Raw genomic sequence first — 20,969 nt, 5'->3', positions numbered from 1 at the left:
AAAGGGTGCAGAGAGAGAGGAGTGATGGAAAAGTATGTCCGGAGGAGGTAGACACCGGGGAAGGAGGTTTCATTCCACACTCTCAGTTCGTCAGGACTCCCCTCGCTGGACGCTGCTTGTGCCTTCTCTCCTGGGCCATACTCTTCCATATCTGGAGCTGGATTTGGTCAAACGGTGAAGTGGACTGAATCAGACGGGACAGCAATGCCGCACCGACATTGAACTATGTCCAGTTAAATGAGGTCTCTGCTGAAAAGTGTTTGGTGGACCAAAGGATTACTGACAGAGGAAGTGGTTTTGGCTGCATAAGTAAATGCCTTTTCTTTTTTTTCTTTTTTTTGGGCAGTGCAGCGTCATTCTACCCACTTTTCCCTTTGCATGGAAGTCTCATGTTTGTATCTTGACTCACAGGTCTGATAAATGGGATAATTGGGGTGATTTATTCATAATTGCTAATGCCGTGTTGCCTTTTTATGGCATGGAAAATGAGAACACTTTTCTGTATAAAATTGTGTCAATGGACGCCAAAGTCTCTGCTTTTCCCAAAAGTCATTTTCATCTAAAAGGAAGATGTGATTCATGAGCGTAAACTATGACGTGAGCACTCAGGATAGCTGTTTGGATTAAGGGGATGAGCAGCAACTAGCCAGTCTGAGCTCCTGGCGGCGCGTGCAGGAGGAAAGTCTGGAAAGTGACTCCAAACGTCTCCTTTAATGCACCATAATAAATGGCTCGTGACACAACCCCCATTTTCCCTCATGGGTCTAGAGAGGGAGGTTTTCCATATATGTCGGCGACCACATATTTTCCACTTCAGCATCAGTGTTGACATTAGAGCAGCCTTCGTCCAGCCCCCCGGCCTGATTCTCATGCTGCCTCCCGGGCCTGGAAACAAACCCATGCAGTCACCCACCAACCAGAGCTGATTCCTGTCACTTCTTGGCTCACCTCTGTTGAAAACACTTGCTGTTGGTCGGCTAGCCCGGCCCAGCGTTACTTGTGCCGGCCTCAGGCTCCCACAACCCTCCGCCCCCCGCCCCTCTCGCCTCTCCCCGGGGCCAGGCCTTCTCGTGCAGGCTTGGCCCTGAGTGGTCTCCCCGTGTCCCGGAGTCATGGGGATCCAGGGCATGGAGCTGTTTGCCATCGCCGTGGTCATCATCCTTTTCATGGCAGTTCTCAAGCAGTTCGGCATCCTGGAGCCCATGTCCTCATTTGAAGGTAAGGGCCCCCCTGAGCCCCCACTACCGGCTGTATTTACTCTGTACGCAATAAACATTGAATGAATGTTTATAACAAACTATAATGTAGTTATATGCAGTAACAAGGAAGTGTTACATATTAATAAGTAAGTCAATGAAGAAGCATTTCATATAATGAAAAGTCTGATAGAGTCTTTATAGGAATATTTTGGTAAACAAAACAAACAACACATTGTTGCTTTATTTCCAAATTTGGTGATGAACCAAAAGATAAAGTGTTCCCTCTTCTACTTCCTCCCACTACTATTATTATCATCTACGAGTCACCTTTTCTTTAAGTTTAGCTGGTGTATAATACATAATGAATATATGAATATATTTTGGTGACTTTAAATTGAACTACTCAGCAGGTTATTAAAACCCCTAAATATCTTGCCTACACGTTTATGCATCAGTTATAATAATAGACCAATAAAATATATAATTGATAAATCTAACAATCTGACAGGATCCATTCTGCTCTACTAATTCTTTTACCTACGTAATATCTCTGTATTGTTGTTTTGATTGTTTTACTTAGCTACGGGGTGGGAATACTCCACCACTATGACCAAGTACATTTTATTTCACAACTCCTCCTGTATTCAAAATAAAGTAAATTCTATTTATATTCTACTGTCATGTGCCACAAAGTGTTTCACACTAAAAGACAAAAGCGAGTCATAAAATACACACACAATAAGTGGCTATTTTAACATCAGGCCAAAGGGACAACATTTGAAAATGTGCCTTTCACATGATCCCTGCAAAAATACATGTGAAAAGAATGAAGCTGATCATGTAATCTCAATGTCGTTACACGTCATCTCTCCTCCTGCTCCGTCCCGTCATTCCCTCTCAGCTCTCTATTATGTGATTAAAAACATAACATCACCATTTTGTTATAGCTACATGGGCATGTGTTACTATTTTTCTATGCATTTCTTGGGGTATATTTAAAAAGCAATGGACCATCAGCCAAACTATGTGCGGCATCAGAGTGGGTTAATGGGTCAATGTTATTTATTTATTGTGTTTTTGTCCGGTGTACATTTGGGACGGAGAAAGAGACATGAGAAGCTGCTCTCTGAGCGATGCAGTTCCCATTTGATTTGAGTTTTGGGCGGATTGCCAGCCAGTCAGAGTGCCCTGCAGTCAGGGAGCCAAGACGATTACAGGAAGGCTCCATTCGGCACATTAGTGCTTCTCATATGGCTCGGCATCATAAGTAATAAGTTCAACAAAAAACACCAGTAATGTCCTCTTCATAATTTATCACTCATCTCAATCACGGCAATCTTTAATCTCCACCACCCATTCCTCCTCCTCCTCCTCCTCCTCCTCTTCCTCTTCCTCTTCCTCCTCCTCCTCCCCCCACTGTGGCGGGGCCTACACCCCGGTTTAGCATTACTGCACATCAATTATCCATGCAGTATCGAACAGGCTTTCTCTGAGGCCGCCTAAATATGGAGCCTGGAGTACTCCCCCAGGACCCTGAAGGACACTGGCCATCCCTCAGCGGCCTCCCAAGTTCTCATGCGTCTTCGAACCTGATTCCAGCCAATTCATTACTTCATCACATCCCTGTGAGACTCATTTTCCCAACTGCAGCGTCATTCTCTCAACATTGTAACTCGTTTGGCAGCAGATATTTTACATAATTGTTGTTTCTCTCCAAATGTTCACCTGTCTTCATGGAGAAAAACGTCTGAGACGTAACTCATGAGGCCGTCGTATACGTTCCAGGATCCAGAAGTTCAGCTCTTTGCTGACCCGCCTTTGTGACGTTTCTGGCTTGTTAGATATTTACCAAATGACCTGTAGATGGCACTGAGTGAGTTCATGTCCTCAGAAGTCATTTCTTCTAGCCTGAGAGGTTTAATGATGCAAATAAAATATTTAGTCCAATAAAAGAAAGTGATGAAAGCCCATCAAAATGTATTTTTCAAAACAAATATACATTCATTTTACAACGCAATACAAAGAGAAACAATCAATGTCTCACAGTTGCTAGAAAAATAATTTTTAAAATTAGCAATCAACTGACTTAGTCGATACAGGTTTTGGACTTTAAGATTTAAAGCATTTTAAAATGTGTCTGTTTACAGGGATTAAGAATACATTTCCGTACTCACCGAAAGAGAAAAACAACTTGTAATACTTGTACAATACTTGTACTACAATGTAGGGAGTTAAGACAAACCAAAAATATGTATTGAGCTGTTTTTTTTAATACTGTGAACATTTCACTATTTCAACAGTTTAATAGACGAAATTGGACTCTTATTGAGATCTTTGATCTGGAGCACCATTATATCCCCTTTGAAACAGAAATAGTGGTATAATGTTAGTTCATCATAACATAAAAATTAAAAACATAAATAGTGTCAAAAAAGTGAATTAAAGGCCTTAAAAGTACTTTATACTATCCCATAAAAGGAAACTCTTTTCAGTCCCCCGCCACTCAAAATACAATTAATTGTTCGGGCAGAGTATTTTAGTACGTAATAAATCACGTCTGGAGGGGATCTTTAATACTGCGTACCTAGTTTTTCCACATTTACCATCAGCAGGGCATTAGATGTCCTTTATCAATCAGCAATCCAATCAGTGCTGGTAGCTTATTTGTTGCATTATTTATATCATCAGCACTCGAGAAAAGATCTTGATTTTGAAAATGCACCTATTTACAAACCCCTCGGCCCCTTTGATTGTGGTTTCAGTCCCGTCCTCTCTGCTCGGATGTCCATTTTGGGCTGAGTCCAGCTTGGTACTATTTTGGGAAGACATCTGATGCCAGAGGTAGTAGCCTTGTATTTAAACGTGGAGATGTATTCTGAGGTTCTCCAATAGCATCATCTGGTATTTGTACGCCACATTTGACTCAGGATGATGCAGGATGAGTAAGATCGATATACCATTAAAAAAGAAAAAATTAAGGAGGTTATTTGTGACTTGTTTGCTCATTCCCATGTTTGTCGGAAATACATAATTCATCCAGTGTTGGAATGTAACTAAGTACATTTACTCAAGAACTGTACGTTGGATGTACTTGTATTATATTTGAGTATTTCTATGTTACGCTACTGTACTACGCTTGCAGATTCCAATTAATAATACAAAATACAAGTCAGTAAATGAAATTCTGATGTATTAATATATATAATTATTCAAATAAACTCCCACTTTTACAAAAAGTAACATTCAAGTGGTGCACACATTAATGCATCAAGGATTATAATCCTCACTCAGCAATGTGCTGAAGGAGCAGGGTATTTTAAGACCTTTTTTTTACCCTGGGTTTTGCCTCTCGGGCCACACACAGTCCACCCAACCTCATTGGTGGAGTTTGTTGGGGCTGTTTGCATCCTGAAAGGAAATCTGCAGGTAAAACTCAGGTGAATATTCTCCTAAAAAGCATGTCTCTATAAAAGAAACGACGTGATGAAGTTGATGTCTCTATCTTGTCTTTTTTTACAGACTGAGATTTGAACCCTTGACACATTAAATAAGAGGCACATTATTTGTCCCATTGGACCTCATATGCTGGGAACAGAATACCTCAATTGTGAATAGAGAGAGAAACAATCCTTTTTCTAGTCACCTGTCCTGAAGTCCTGTGGCTGCACAGTCTCATGTTGTTTCATTGTTCTCCACTAGAGGGAGCAGTTATTACAGGAGTGTGAGCGTGTGACACAGTATCACAATCTGTGTTAGGGACCCCAGGAGAGTCACGGGGAACAATTAGAAAGTGGATCACTGAGCTGACTGGGAAAATGGGATCCAGGACACCTGTTGACCTTTTCTCACCACCTTCCCTGGCTCCTTAAAGGCAAACTGGCTCACGTGTGTCACATGTAGAAAAATAATATTGCAATCGTTCGTGAGTTTTGTCCATGTAAAGCTTCAATATTCAGTGCCTTGCTGCCTTTTGTTTTGTTATTTTTGATGGAAAAGGGTATAGAGTTGCTGTGAAAAGATGTGAGATGTAGGAAGCATCAGTCGTTCAGTAAGTGGTGGATTTTGGAAGTCTTTTTTTTCTTCTATTTGACAAGACTTTTGTCACCAGCTAGAGGAATGATATTCACGGGAGGAATCCCAAACCAACTGACTGCTTGTGCCAAAACAACTTCATGTGTGACGTGGGAGTTTCTGAGCTTCCTCTCTGATTGGATTTCCCATGGATTAACAATGTCGTCCAGATTTTTGGGAGGGATTCTTTTCTTCTTTTCTCTCTCTCTCTCTCTCTCTCTCTCTCTCTCTCTGTCTCTCGATATTTTTTACAGCAATAATCTGATTCACCTGACCTTAAAAGAGAAGTTGCACCATCAGACGCTCAGTTGTGGAGAACATGGAAAGATCCATGAGAGCAGGAGAGAGCAGGGGTGAGGGAAGAAAACGCCAGTCAATTAAAAAGACAGAAGGGGGGGAGCTAAATAGAGTAACTTGTGACAGAAAAGGAGTGATGAGTGAGTGACACTGTTTCAGAGACGGGAGGGTAAAGAGAAGAAGAGCGGACAGAGTTAGACCCAAAGAGACAGATGGATTGAAAGAGAAAAGGTGTTTTGTTCAAATCCAAGTATGTAAAAGAGGCAAGGAAAGAGAAGGACCGTGGAGGGGAAGACAGAAGAAGAGGGGAAGATGAGTGTGAGGTGGGAGACGGAGGGACTCCAGACTGTTGGCATCGTCTGCCTGGTGATCATGTTCCTCAAACTGATGCACCTGCTGGGCCTGATCGACATCACTGAGACCGGTGAGACAACCTGGGTGAGGGGCAATAAAGAGGAGGAGGAGGAGGTGTGTGTGTGTGTGTGTGTGTGTGAGGGGGGGGGGCTTGACTTGTTATCTGCTTGTAGATATCTGTGAATGCTGTTTTTATGTAAGTCTGGAAAGTGTACATAATAAAGAACATTTTTGGTTTATCCTTTCGAAGGCTGTTGTGGAAAAAACAGTCTTGACTTTAACATTAAGGCATATATAGGCAGTTTGTTATTGTCAGCACAGGCCATGAAAGGATACACCTCCCACTCATTGTCTTTCCCCTCTGCGTCTGTTGATCTTCGGCCCCAATGACAAAAAATTGACACAAATATATAGTTGTATTTTTTGTCAGTATACTTTCCCAAATAAGCTGAGCGCTGTAGTTTCGTAGTAAATGCCAGTCAAACAGGAGTAAAGAGTACATTTTTGCTGGGAATATTTTCAACTGGGCATGAATTCACATTTGGTGGCCGGCTGTTCGTAGCCTCAAACTCAGCCTAGTTTACCAAGTGGACATTTACTCCTGACTAACTTGACGTCCAGTAACTGCCGAGTGTAGCAACTGTTGTGTAGCTAGCTGCCAAAGCTAACATTAGCGTGCTAATTAGTGAGCCGTTTAGAGTGAATATTAAAAGAGATAATATGGAGTACGACTGACATATCTGAAACTGAAACTTAAAACAAAGCTGTTCAATTAATGATCAGCTATAACCTCAGTTTGGTTTGCATAGTCCCATTTTTCCCTCTCATTCTTAACTGTATACTAGTAATGTTAACTGGAAAAAACACATGTAGACATAAATACATGTGTATTTTATTTTATTTTAGAGGTGCTGCCTATCTTTAGCACATATAAAACTGTAATTTTTTTAAACTAATGCTAGCTTGTGATGCTACAGTGACTTCCTGTTTACATACCTATTTGTTCTTCATTGAATAGTGCTGCAGATAGCAACCAACACGTTAGCCTTTACTAGCTAACACTAGCCATCCCTAACTATGGGATGGCTGATGGAAATGGTAAAGATTTCCATCTTAGTGGTTTGCTAGTTTCTCCTTTATCCTTTAAATGACGGTTTATTTACAGTAAACTGTGGTCTTCGGTGGATGTGAGATGTTCATGTTTGTTTAATTAAGTCTGATATATCGGAGCTTTCGGGAAAAATCTGAGTTTCCCAGTCGTTCCAACTTGGAAGCTAACACAGATGCTATTTACATGTTGTAAAAGCCATGATTATGACAACTCAGATGCTACATGAACGCAGCATTATGAATCGGTGGTGTCGAGTGCCGCAGGGATTACGTATCTTTGTAGGCCAACCCCGAAATATCAGCACTCTATTAAAGGTTGACTCTTATGGGAAAGTCCAGCTGAGATAAAGAAAAACAGGCAACAAATATTAATGATCACTTTACACCACACACAAATAATCTCACTTAAAGTAAATATTTTAACAAAGAAAGTTTTAAACACAAGCTCCACAGTTTTTTTTTCCCAGATATGGTTGAAAGTTCAACCTCGATTTGAGATGAGATGTTTATGCCAAACTGCTGTTTTCAAGGTAAATAATAAATTGTAATGCTTCAAGGTAAAGTGCTGTTATGTCTTCACATCAGGACTATTGCAATTGAGATCAAATTATTATTTGTCTGGCGTAAAGCAACATGTTTTGTTTGACACATATTATCATGTGGAGTGTTCCTCTGCTGGAGCAGGTCAGAGGTCGTCTCCTGCTGTCTCTGTCTTATTCTTTTCAATGGACAATGCAATATTACACAAGCGTTTCAAATCCCTCTGCGCGGTTTTGGTTTACGTTTCACAGAAATATCATATCTCTCTGCTCTGCTGGATGTTTTTATCAGAATATAACTGATAAAAGTTTTTTACTGAATGAAAACCTCTCAGTGTCCAATCTGACTTTGTTTTTGTTTCCTTTCTCCCTCTTCCTTTCATCGCTCTCTTGTTCTCCATTCACTCTCTTTCACTCCATCTTCGGTGTCAACACCCCCTCCTTCGTCCTTCGTTCTCCTCCTCCTCCTCCTCTGCTCTCTTTGTCTAAAGATGGTGTGTATAGTACCCACTTTGAGAAAACTCTTCTTTTTTTATTTTAAATGTTTTACTTTTTACAGTTGTGTGCTTTCTCTTAGTGTGTGTAAACTGGTAACCAATAATGTGAGTCACTCTTTGATTGAACTTCTTAAATTCAGATTTTCTGCAGTGGCATTTAAGAATAAAAAATTAACTGAATAAAGTAAAACTATATTAGTTTGGTGACATTTCCGCTACAAAGAAAGTACCTCCTCTTCTTTTTTTGCCTGCATTTTGCTCCTCTACAGTTTGTTGCTAAATCTCTCTCTTAAACTTGCACGCTTTTTCCCACCTGCTCTACAACAAATCCCTCCCTGTTAAATGTGTGACCCCCACCGCCACTCAACCCTGTTCCCCAAATGTCGACCTGCATCCACACTCTAAATGTCTGCCCCAACCTCCCTCTTTTTCCTCTTTGTGTATCTGCATCTCTTCCTGTCTGTCTCCCCATCCCCTGTCCTGCCCGTCTCCCTCCCACAGACAGCAGCGACAGTGACTTGGAGCTGTCGACGGTGCGTCACCAGCCGGAGGGCCTGGACCAGCTGCAGGCTCAGACCAAGTTCACCAGGAAGGAGCTCCAGTCCCTCTATCGAGGCTTTAAGAATGTACGTCCAGCTTCATAGCTTTACCGCCGTTGCTTTGCTTTATATAGACTTGAATTATACTCTGTGTTTCTTTCTTTTTTTCTCCCTTCTTCTCTTGAGCAGGAGTGTCCCAGTGGGATGGTGGATGAGGAGACATTCAAGACCATCTATTCTCAGTTCTTTCCCCAAGGAGGTTAGACATTAAAACAATCTCTCCTCTCTTGTCCTTCCTTGTTAGTGACTGCAATGATTTTCTGTAATATTATCTTTAATTTGTCCATGTCCCCAATTTTATTTCATAGTTTTCCTGTGAGATTTACCATACAACATGTTTGATTTGATGCATCCAAAATAAGCCAAAATGATCACGCCAGTCATGGAAGAAGTATACCGATACTTAGCTAATTAAGTAAAAGATAACAATACATCGATGTACAAATACTCTGTGCACAAGTGCTTTCAGTTTTTTTAAATTGGGATGTATGAAGATTTTACTATGTTTTAATGTTAGGGTTAATGCATTATTATGTAAGCAATAGGTGGTTAATGTGCAGCTAATTTTAACTACGTTGTCTAAAATTGATTGTATTTTTACTGTAAATATGAAGCATGTTGCTGCATAAGAATTACGAGAAATGCAAGCTGGAATATATTCACTGCACTGGTGGATTTTCTTTTTGAGTAAAGACTGAAATGATGAAACAAATGCATCGTCATCAGGGTGATCATATGTTTGTATTAACATTCTTAACAATAAGTAACAAGTAACTACAGCTGTCAAATAAATGCAGTGCTATATTTCCCTCTGAAATACTCAGGTACTATCTTGAGGTACTTTACCTGAGTACAATACTTGAGTAATTTTACTTTACACCCATGGTTCATGAAGGTCTGTATTTCAAAGCAGCTCGTAGGACCAATGTCAGCTACAGCGCACTAAATCTACCACCTCGACTCCTCTTGTGCACAGATGCAACCACGTACGCTCACTTCCTGTTCAACGCATTCGACATCGATAGAAACGGCTCGATCCGCTTTGAGGACTTTGTCATCGGCCTGTCGGTGTTGCTCAGAGGTTCGGTCACCGAGAAGCTCAACTGGGCCTTTAACCTGTACGACATCAATAAGGACGGCTACATCACCAAAGAGGTGTGTGACCTTTTTGACATCGCCTGGCATGTGATGCATCTTATCATTACACTCCGTCTGTATGTCCATGCAGTGGAACTCAAGCACCACCACCGCCATCATTTGATCTCGTTCTGATTTTGCTGCGTGATCCATGAGAGATCAAGCGTTTCAGCTTGTCTTTCGTTCGGGTGTAGTGGAGCTAGGAGCGCAGTAAATAGATATGTGACTCTTCGGCTTTGCTTCCGTCCTCTTCTCTCTTCAGGAGATGCTGGCGATTATGAAGTCGATCTACGACATGATGGGGAGGTACACCTACCCCTGTGTGCGAGATGAAGCGCCCTCTGAACACGTGGACAAGTTCTTCCAGGTTCTGAATGCACACAAATCCAAAAACACACAAGCACGCCGTGGTGGATTGTAATTAAGTACATTTACTCAAGTGCTGTACTTAAATGCAGTTTTGAGTTACTTGTACGGAGTGTTTCCATTTTATGATACTTTCAACTCCACTGCATTTATTTGACAAATTTAGTTAAAAGTTACTTTTAAAGATTGATATGATAAATACAAAATATAAACCAACATATACATTATGATGTATTATTATGGATGAAGCTACCCTGCAGTATATAGAGAAGGTTAACCTTTACCAGCTGCAACATTAAAGCGACGTACACATTAGTTCATCACTAATCACTAATTTTATAATCCAATATAATATGATGAGTAGGCCATTCTGCATAGTGACTATTTTTAGTTTTGTAAGTTGTCGTCTCTAATGTTTCCTTCCTCTCTTGTTTTGTTTCTCCTGTATTTTCCAACAGAAAATGGATAAAAACCGAGACGGTGTGGTGACCATTGAAGAGTTCATCGAGACCTGTCAGAAGGTGACTCTTTCACCCTGTCTCACACACACACACACACAGACAGACAGACAGACAGACAGACAGACATTAAAAACTAAATGAAAGTTACTCATCAACACAAATACTGTACTACAGGATCAGGATCAGGAGATGTTATTGTCATTCAGAACATGAAAGGGGACAAAGAAAACAAACCAACTCATGTCCTGATTGCGTCTCTTTCTGTTTTTGTATTACATGATGTATTATTGCTGAGATTATCCACATCTGCATATATATGGTAAAGCATGAAGGGCTGAGGTTCTACCCAGAAACATTTGCTTCTGAAGAGCACTCCTTTTCAAGGGTTCTTTGTAACTACAGGTTCTATTGAGCACCCCTTTCAACCATAGAACCCTTTCTGGAAGAAGGTGAATTATTGATAGCATGGGCGTTAAAAAGAAATGCACTCATTTGAGCCGCCACCGCCTTCAAAAACTGATTGTGAACTGTGAATTTGTGGTTTGCGGTGCGCCACATCAGCCCCCGGCCGTTTAAGACTATCACAAGGAACACTGGGTGGGTTCTAGAGGAAATCCTTAGAATATTAAAAGCTTCTCTTTGAAATCCCCAGGTGGGTTCTATATGAAACCTTTGGAATGTAAAAGACTTCTCAGTAAGAACCCCTGGGTGGGTTCTAAATTAAATCCTTGGAGTATCAAAGGGTTCTCGGCAGAACCCCCTGGGTGAGATCTTGTTATCACCCTCAGAAGGGGAAAACGTTCTGGATAGAACCTCCAGAGTGGGTTCTGGGTGTGATCAATACACCATAGAAGGGTTCTCTGTAGAATCTCTCAAAGTGGGTTCTGGGTGGATGGTTCTATGCATAACACCAATACTATCGGGATAGTGATTTTCAAACCGGCTGAAACCTAATTTCCCTTTCTTAACGCTTGACTTTTGTGCAGTAATTCTAGACAAGCTCATGGGCTCATATTATTGTCAGAGTAATAAAGATCTGATATTTCTACCCCTTGTTATCAGCTGCTCGTCATTTTTTTCATTAATCTTCCTTTTGAACCATTCAAACTGAAAAAAACATCTCAAGCTATAAATGATGTGTACTTTCATGTTGAAATATATCCCATCATAAATTAAAAACTCATGTCAACTCAAACTTCATCTTCAACACTGAGGTCAGTTCAGTGTTTGACTTTCTCCATCTGTGTTTGTTTTTTTATTGTGAAAGGAGAAGTTACCCCAATAAATACTCAAATATTTACCCTTAATTTAAGCCAGAATTTAACAGTTACATGCGTTATTTCCCTTTACTGTGTGCCCATTAGGATTTTCTTAATTCTTTATAAAATATTATATAAATATTTATTTCTAAAAAACTTGCGGTGCACCACATCACCAAAGATAAAATCACAGTATCAAATATAAATGTTGTTTCGAGACACATGCTGTAGCTTTTATTTGCTTCTTTGAGCTCAGATTAGTCAATCGACAGTTCATCACGACTGCTTGTTTGTTCAGTCAAAAGTCCACTTCTCCCACACTGCAGCTGAATACCAAAAACACGTTTTTACAGCTCCAAAAGCTGCAAAATGTTAACTGTTGTTAGCTTTCCCTCCCGATTTAGTGGGTAAGCATGGGAATAAGTCTCGACACGTGTTGGCAAAATTGCCAGGGAAGAAAATATTTGTCTTTGTGTGTGAGAGGAACTATCCGTGTCTTTAATTGACCCCAAACTCAAATATTGGGCCATAAATGTGATAAAACTCTGCAGCTGTTCTAACATAAGAACCAAAAGAATGAAAAAAGAAGAAGAATTTTGCTTCTCTTTTAGAGGAATTGACGAGTAAAACCAGTACATTTTTCAATAATATGAAATAATGTGCCATATAATTCACAAAAATACAAATATGTTGATAGTGCTCAGGAAAGCACATAAGGACACAAAGTATGTTTCTACTCCTCTCTGTTCTCTTCAATCCAAAAGAGTCTACACTTAATAAAAAACGTGCTTCAGTAAGTAAACAGGCAGATGAAATATATATATATATTACAATTTTACTGTCATACAGGATTATACAAAAACACTAACAATACACTACAAACTACCAGCAGGCCGAAAAGGTTTTTTGGAAAACTAAGAAAAGGGACAAATATTTAATTCATTGTTGTAAGTATAATGTCTATAATAATAAAAACCTGAAGTTTTGTTGACTTCAGATTTATAGTGACGAATGGTTTTCTTCTTGTTTTTCCAGGACGAGAACATCATGAACTCCATGCAGCTGTTTGAAAATGTGATATAAGGAAGTCCGACTTTCACAACTCACAAGCACAGCTCACCCACCTCACCCACATAATGTAGGTGCTGTAAAGACACAGGAACCATATTTGTTTATTATTTCACGCTGCGCTCCTTTAGCTGTATCTTGTGACTGCTTCTGGAGTAAAATGGACCGCTATAGAGACAGAACAAGGGAAGAGCTTCCTAGGCAAAAGAAAAATCCCCATCCGTCCGAGTGTGTTTTTTTTGTGTGTCCTCAAAAGAAGAAAAAGAGGAGTGTCTTGTGTTTGTATCGTCCCACAAGAAGAACCAACAACAACCAACAAGAAATGAAGAAGCTTACAATAATCCTCTGACCTGAGCACACCAAGTCTCTTTCTCTCCCTCTTACACACACACAAACACACACACACACACACCGTTTTTAGAGCACCGGATAAAGTGAACTGAGAGAATATAAGAAAAAAAGAAAAAAACAAGAGAAATGAACTTAAAGCATGTTTGTCATCAAATATGTGATGTGGAATTAGCTTGCACTACAGTTTTATAATTATGTATTATATGCGCCCGAAGTAAAGGCACTGTAGATACCTGCACTTTGATACACCGCTGGTGTGTATGTATATATGTATAGTTAATAGTTATACATTCTACCTTGTATTGGTCTCTTCTGTGCTGCACTGGGTGATGGAATGGAACCAGAAGTGAATATTTGTTTTAGAAGTCTCTGTTTAACACCATGTTTAGTAGCAGTTCTTCACAGATTATTCAAATGTTTCTCCCCTTTTTTTCTTTTTTTGTATTTCGGAAGATTATGTTTCGCTGGTCGGATTGGAAAAGTACGGTACTGTGAAGAAAACTGTAAAAAAGAAAAGAAAGATGTGTTCCTGTGCTGAATTAAGGCTTTATCTGGGTTCCTCAGTATCTATGAGCTCTTAAGTGCCACAGTATTGTGTACAGTACAGTAGGACCTTTGTGATGTTGGTTTAATTAAAGACGCTGTCGACAGCTGTGACTTCTCCTTTTCAATGTGCCCTCTCACTGCATCCTGCGTTCAGAGGACCAGACCAGCAAATTAAGTGGGTGAACAAACATAATGTTAACTGACATTAACCCTTAAGGTCCCGGGCCCACGGCCTGTATTTCCATTTATCGGCCTCTCAAAGCCTCTTTTTAGCTTCACACATGAATGTATTGCACATTTTTCCTTTTCAGAACAACCAGTGCTGTTTTATCAAACTGAAGATACATTTTATGGGAGTAGCTGCATTGATGGGTTATGTTTGGGCTGCTCCCGTTTGTCTATTGGTCAGCTAATCGGCCCTTATGGGCTGAGTCGACTGAGATTTATTTAGTCAATTAGTCGTTTGTTGTGCTTTTTTCCAAGAAACCTATAAGCACAACTTTGGTAAACATAATGTGCTTTTGGGGTCAACCTTTGTGGCGAAACCCAGTTTTACAGATCTGTCGATTAAATTGTGAGGGGAGGATGAATGGGCATCAGATTCAGAGAAGAGAACGTTACATATATCAGCTTTACTGTGCTCATAATGCTTGCCTCTTAAACAGAGGAGTGCTTTGAAGACTCTCTAAACATGCAGCTGCAGAAATGTTCCTGCATGTTAATGACTCTTCCTTCTCTGTGATTGACTGCTGAAGGGGGGAATCTTACTTGAGCGAACTCTTGAATTTGAGTCAGTGTTTGGCTGATTTTACCAACTTTACAGAGATTACAACAAACAGATTGCACATGATTGAAAACAATCCTTGATCAATTGTCAGAAGAGTATCTATTCATAGTCAAAACTGCCCAAAACAACCCAATTCCATCTCATGAATGTGAATAGTTCCTCGTGATACTAAACTGAATATCTTTAGGTTTTGCACTGTCAAGTAAAATAAAAACGACAGATTTGATTTCATCCACTTTGACTATGTTTTCATAAATTTCATAGAGAAAATAATGAATCCATTAATAAAGAAAATGATCAGAATATTAATCTACAATGAAATATTTTTTTCCCCGGGCGTTTCACTGCAGGCCACTGCTCCATAATAACTAAGGATGGGTCAAATTAAAGGAGAAGTTTTATGTTATTCTATATTTTTCTTTTCGTCATGCAGGCTCAGACGAACACGGTGTTAGCCCATCTCTAAATACCCTTTGCTTTCCTGTCTGTGGTTCTCAGCTCCAAGACCATTGGTTCCTACTGAATTACGTTAATCTTTAAAAACACAAACATATATTTTCATCAGTAATTTCCCAAAACTGTAGTGCATAAATAGTGCATTTGTTATGGACGTTACTATTTTCTACTGCGGATTAATCCACATTTAGTGCACTGGGTTGTATTTGGGGCAGCAGTATGATGTGTGTGGGATGTGAAATATTGTTAATTGTCAGTAAAATTGTTTGTATGCGTGTGTCCGATGATTTATCCCTGGGACTAAATGGAGTAAAGGGCTGCAGTGTTGCAGGGAGCCTACCGTCGGCGCCACTTCCGTCCGTGTCTCCTGTCAACAGATCCCACCATCTGCTGACGGAATAAGTTTATGCTTTACTAAGTATTATCTCAGACATCAACTGAGGGAAAAAAAACGATACATTGTCATTTTTTAACAGATTAAATTCAGATAAATCAATGAGCTTTCAGGGAGCTGGTAGGTAGGTTTGGGTATATTTGGACAGAGCCAGGTTTGCAGGCTCGCCCTGTTTTTCAGTCTTTATGGTAAGCTATGCTAAAAGGGTGCAGGCTGCACCTTCTCATTTAGGCATGCAGAAGTGAAAGTGGTGTCAAACTGAACATTTGACTCGCAGCAATAAAGAGTAGAAGCATATTTCCTGTAATGTCAAACATTCAGATTTTTTAAACTTCTGCAAAGATACATTATAATTCCAGGGTGTTAGCTGATTGAACGCATATGTGTTTACACCTACTAGTCAACCTAACCAAGTTAAATCCAAGTACACAAGAATGCATGTGTTTACATGATAACATTCAGTTACAATTTCACAAATTACCATTTTCCAAGAGAGGGAATAATCATATTAATTTACAGTAAAAAATATGTCAGTGCCCTTTTATTTTCAGGTAATATTGTGCTCATGTTGTTCATATTCCAAACTTGCATTTCATCAAAGTGCAACAACTTAAATATTGTCTGGGGTAGAAGATTTGGTCCTGATATATGTTAATTATGGATGCCATATATCAAATACTAGTATGTGTAATGCCTTGTCTTATCACATTGCCAACTCCTCAAAACCTTAAAAAGCTCCAAAACATTTTTCTTTAAAAACTTATATACCTACAAAAAAACTGATTGAGTAACTGTTCAATGGTAAGCGCAGCTTATGCAAGAAAGGTTATCAGCCAATTACAGAAGATGTTGAAGGTGCTGTCACTGAGCATCTTCACAGAGGAAGGAGGGAGGGATGCGTCACCGCTAGATCGCCTCTGATTGGCTGATCCGCGGCTCCGTGACAGGGGAATAGGGGAAGGCGCCTAACGTCACGGGTGGATTTGAGCATGCGTGGTGACGAACGTCAATCCCGTTGCTTTATGAAACGAGAAATCCCTCCATGAGTAGAGGACTTGTTTAAAACCCCGCTGGTGGAAGAGAAGCCGCTCGTCTCGGAAGAACCGGGCTGAAAGACTGTTCTCCGCGGTCCGCTCGGCGTGGGGTTATCTTCCGGTTACAAGTGTATGCTCACAGACCCCCCCACACGCCTCCTCGTCGTGCGCACACCCTCGGGGACGAGCCGACGGACCTAACCGAGAAAGGAAGTGGGCTCCTTCTCTTTCATCAGACAGGTAAGGACAAAACGTGCCATTTTAAATCGCATGAGACTACCTCGACACGCACGTGGCCGTTCAGAAGCGGGACATGTCGAAACTCCTGCTGCGTGCCAACCGCAGGGCTCGAGCGGGCGGCGGATAACGAGTAGCGGTTAGAGATGTAACGTAGCTAACGCGAGGCGACTTCGTGGGCCGGTGTGACCGTGTGTCTACTGATGCTGAAGTGTGACCGTGAAACCCAAGGCCCAATTAGTCCCATTTACTGTGTCCCTATTTAGCGCGATAAAATACAACAAAACAAAACGTGTTCACGCAGGAAGTACGTGGCTACGTATCTTTATGACAGACTGAGGCCAGATGCTTCTAACCTAGATACGAGGGCTTTATTGTGTCTAAAACATAAAACACATTCTCGGGCGTTTGCTAGGGAAACACGCGTTCCTAATCTGCATAGCCCTGGAGCATTTTATTAAACCAAAACCCATTAGAAACTACAACTTCCAGGCAGCACCACCTGGCACACAGGAGTGCGTTTGGCCTTTGAGGATTTATTGGTTCTTGATGATGGGGCTGTCCTGGAAACGTGTGCGCGTGGGTCATAGGCAAATACACGTTATCAAACAGGTGAGTTGAAATGCATAGTGCGGTAATAATCGTGAAATGATGATGGATAGAGATGCTGTCTTTCAGTCTTGACGACACAAAGCAGTTCAGACTGTCTCGGACCATCTCATCAAGTTGTAGTGCTTTGTCACGTGACTGCTTTCTCAATGTATTCAGACTAGAGACTTAAGGCACAACCTCGACACTTTAGTCTGAAAATATCCTCGGAGTCTAGAAAAAGCCCGGATGCTGATTTTATTTTTATGTGAAATCCACAAGTGAACAACATTTTTATTTTAGTTGTTAACCCCCAACTCCAAAGCAATGTTTAAAAAAGATGTTAAAAAAAAGCACCTTTTTGACTTTGTGTGTGATATGTAATACTTTCCACTTGATTGAAATCAACCAGCAGTATCTATCCGCAAAATTGGTGCACATTATCAAACCTATAATCTCAAGTACTGTGGAGGAATTGGTCCTCTTATTTAGGTAAGATAACATGGAAATATATATGTCCCGTGGCAAATTGTTTTGAATTTGTGTTCTGCTGCTGAGTCACCCTTGAACCTAAGCAAAGGCCAATAATGTGTTTTATTAGCTGTGCATACAAGTTACGAACTGCTGTGCCAAAAGAAGCATTAAAGCATAGAGAATTGTTAGCTGACTCACCCAGAGGTGCCTTTGTGATGTAAAAGGAGAATGGCTGTAGTGGCTGTTTAAATCTCTAGGTGGTGCCAGCGCTGCTGACTGTTGGGTGCTGAACAGTGGCTTACAGTCCATGAGGAAGTGCGTGACCACAGTCATCTGGGTGACGGGCCTTTTTATAATTATTTACACCTGTGACTAATGTTTTGTTTTGGGACTAGTGTAATTTGTAAAGGTGGCTCATCTGCTAAAGTAAGATCGCGGTCTGTTTTGGAATGGGTGTTTTTGTACAATTGTTTTAGAAATGAGATGCCATGTTTGTTTCCTTAACCAAACCAGGATATTGTCTGGAAAGAGTCTTCCTGACCAGCAAAGGATGGTGAATGTGACTCAAGGGATAACGCTGGGCCATTCAGCTTGGTGAACTGGTGCGTTCATTTTACTGGTGCGTTCATTTTACTTCCTAGAGCGTCCCTGACGAGTGTCCCTGACGAGCGTCCCTGACAGGCGGCTACACCGTAACCTGGTCCTCCAAGGCTTTATGTTCATTTGTACAACTATATGCATACTGTATCCCAGCAGTTCTTTCTTCTTTTTACTATAATAACTCGCTTCCTACTATTACTGGACCCATTTTTTAAATGTTGCTGTACGCTAACGATGATATTGCGTTATTCCACAAGTGGTAAGGAATACAATCTCAACGCCTTGGAGGGCGGAAGTGGATAAGAGTAACCGGCCACCAGGAACACAAGTAAAGCGAACACACCCGCAAAGAGGCCAGGGTCATTTCTTTGGTCAATGCTACAACTGGCCTTCTATCAGTTGGAGAATTTTTGGACGGGGTTATTGCACAAAATTAAAAATCCAAAAAGCAGAGGAGAAATCTGAGAGCAGGCATTTCACAAGGCACACAGAAGCCCTCAGAGTGAAGTTCAGGCTGGAGCCTCATCCTCCCCATTTACTGGTGAGGTTCAGCCATACAACTGCATACTTTTATCTGCAGTTGAGTTGAGCAGCTTGTCCAGTGAACCGCAATCATCTCATGAGTTGTTTCTTGTTAACATCTGACACCAATTTAAGCTTCCAGATTTCTCGTTTACGTGACGTTTAAGAAACTGTCTGAAGGCAAAATGAGTGTTTCCTAATGCAAATCCAGTAACTGTTGCAGTGCAATTTTTTTTGAAACTATTTTTTCAACCTTCTACAATAGCTTAGTCACTCTGACTGTAAGTAAATGGCCAGGAAACGAGCACAGTGAGGTGATCTGGGTCACAGAACTGGATTCTTGGCCCTGTTTGGCGCTGCAGCATGTGACTAAGATTACACCGTCATGCTGTACCATGCCCTGCCTTCCCACTGTACTGTGTAAAGGTTTATATGATTACATTAACAGCAGGATCTCCGTCTCCCTTTACCTCCCTACCCTCCACCCCCCCACAAGGTTCAGTTTCAATTCAGTTTATTTTGTATAGCCCATAATCACAAATTACACATTTGCCTCAGAGGGCTTTACAATCTGTACACATACAACATCCCTGTCCCAGGACCTTTACCCGGATGGACAGATGCAATAGATGTGTACAGAATGAACAGCATTACAGAGTTACATAAACACATTACATGAATATGACAGAAATGTGTGAATAATTAGTAGTAGGCATGGACCACGATCCAGACGGCCACAATCCATGAAACAGAAGTAGGTAGAGAAGGGGCGGGGCATCAGCAGGGCCATGGCAGGAGGCACCGCGAAAGGGACCAGACCAATGAGGCCAGGCCTTTGAGGCAGGAGGCACAGAGAAGAAGGCAGGGCCATTGGGAAGGAGGCCAGGTCCAGGCCAGAGGCTGGATGCAGGAAGCAGGGGCAAGGACCCAGGACCAGCTTCAGACACAGCCAGGTCCAATGGACCCTATAAGACGTGAAGTCACAAAGACTCTGGGGCGGAAGCAGAGTTAGTAAGGTGCAGTGAAGAGATGTAAATTCATCCATAAGGTGATGTTGGTGAGCTGTTACTGAGATGTTGGGTCACGTGTTTAGGACAACGTCAGCTCTTTGTGGAGGATGTGCCCCGTGTGAACGTTACAATAGCTCTTAATCAGCCACCTATCGCAGAGGAATGTCCTCTTTGTGTGCGGCTGTGTTGCTGCTGTTATAGCTGAATTCAATGGCTCTCTATGTGCACTGTTTTCTTTTTTTAATTGGACAAGTGTCAATGATTTTGCTTGGTCACATCTGGCCTGGTGTAACGAGTAAGTGAATAAATGAGCATTCAATAGATTTTTCTTTGCGTTTGAAAGATTTCCTCTGAGTGTGATTGGGACGTGTGGAGAAGAGACGGTGTGGGGCTATTGATTTATTGGCCATCGCGACTAACTAGGCTAATCAAACTTTGGTGCGGATGCCATTGTTTGTTTAGCAGATGCATGTTCTTTTCTAGTGTTAACGGAGTGTGCTGAGCTTCTGTTTGTTTCAATAGTGTGAGAGAATCATATATATTAATATTGTTCCTACCCTTCTATGGCTATAATTCAAAGAAATGTATGACAGTTGAATGTGACTTTTATATATATATGTATATGTTGATCAGCATTCTATGAAAGTCATAATCATAATCGTACTAAAGGAAATTGTGTCGGCAAAAGGTACAGGCCCCTCAAGCATCTGCACACTTGCGCAACTTTCCTCGAGCATGCGGCCATTGTGTGGAATATGTCTTACATAGCAAATGGTTGTTTGCAATTAATGCTCTGAATAGTATATAGATAACCGTATTAAGTGTCAAAGACCTATTTTCTTTCATTTTCATAGACCAAGCAGTCAAGAAAATAATCTGCTGATTAATTGATAACGGAAGTAATCCAACAAAACAAGTCTCATGAAGGATTTAGTCTAACCCCCCTCTGGCCTCTCTCCGCCTTTCTTCTGGTCGATGAGTTGAATAAGTGCCAGGATGTAGAAATGACATCC

General features: G+C 40.9%; 2 protein-coding genes across 8 annotated transcripts in view; both read left to right on the top strand.

The window, feature by feature from the left end:
* The first annotated feature begins 1,112 nt into the window (after positions 1-1,112).
* kcnip3b (Kv channel interacting protein 3b, calsenilin) lies at positions 1,113-12,972 on the top strand. 2 transcript variants are annotated; one of them, XM_034541691.1, is made up of 7 exons: positions 1,113-1,218; positions 8,569-8,693; positions 8,796-8,865; positions 9,643-9,821; positions 10,066-10,170; positions 10,628-10,690; positions 12,925-12,972. In XM_034541691.1, the coding sequence occupies exons 1-7, from the start codon at positions 1,113-1,115 to the stop codon at positions 12,970-12,972; spliced, it is 696 nt and encodes a 231-aa protein (XP_034397582.1). The 2 variants fall into 2 exon arrangements, with proteins under 2 accessions (XP_034397582.1, XP_034397581.1); XM_034541690.1 differs by lacking the exon at positions 1,113-1,218 and adding an exon at positions 5,880-5,991.
* A 3,488-nt stretch (positions 12,973-16,460) lies between these two features.
* Positions 16,461-20,969, top strand: part of slc23a2 (solute carrier family 23 member 2) — a 31,305-nt gene continuing 26,796 nt past the window's right edge. For 3 of the 6 annotated variants that reach the window (XM_034540675.1, XM_034540674.1, XM_034540673.1), the window contains exon 1: positions 16,461-16,765. The gene's annotated coding sequence lies outside the window, so the exon portion shown is untranslated. Of the gene's footprint in view, positions 16,766-18,404; positions 18,444-20,969 lie in introns of those variants that run through there. The other 3 variants (XM_034540677.1, XM_034540679.1, XM_034540678.1) reach the window with 3 other exon arrangements.

Source organism: Cyclopterus lumpus, chromosome 9, assembly GCF_009769545.1.
Source record: "Cyclopterus lumpus isolate fCycLum1 chromosome 9, fCycLum1.pri, whole genome shotgun sequence".
In the NCBI taxonomy this organism is placed as follows: domain Eukaryota; kingdom Metazoa; phylum Chordata; class Actinopteri; order Perciformes; family Cyclopteridae; genus Cyclopterus; species Cyclopterus lumpus.
The sequence above is the reverse complement of the archived record's forward strand: the minus strand, read 5'-3'. Positions and strand labels throughout refer to the sequence as shown.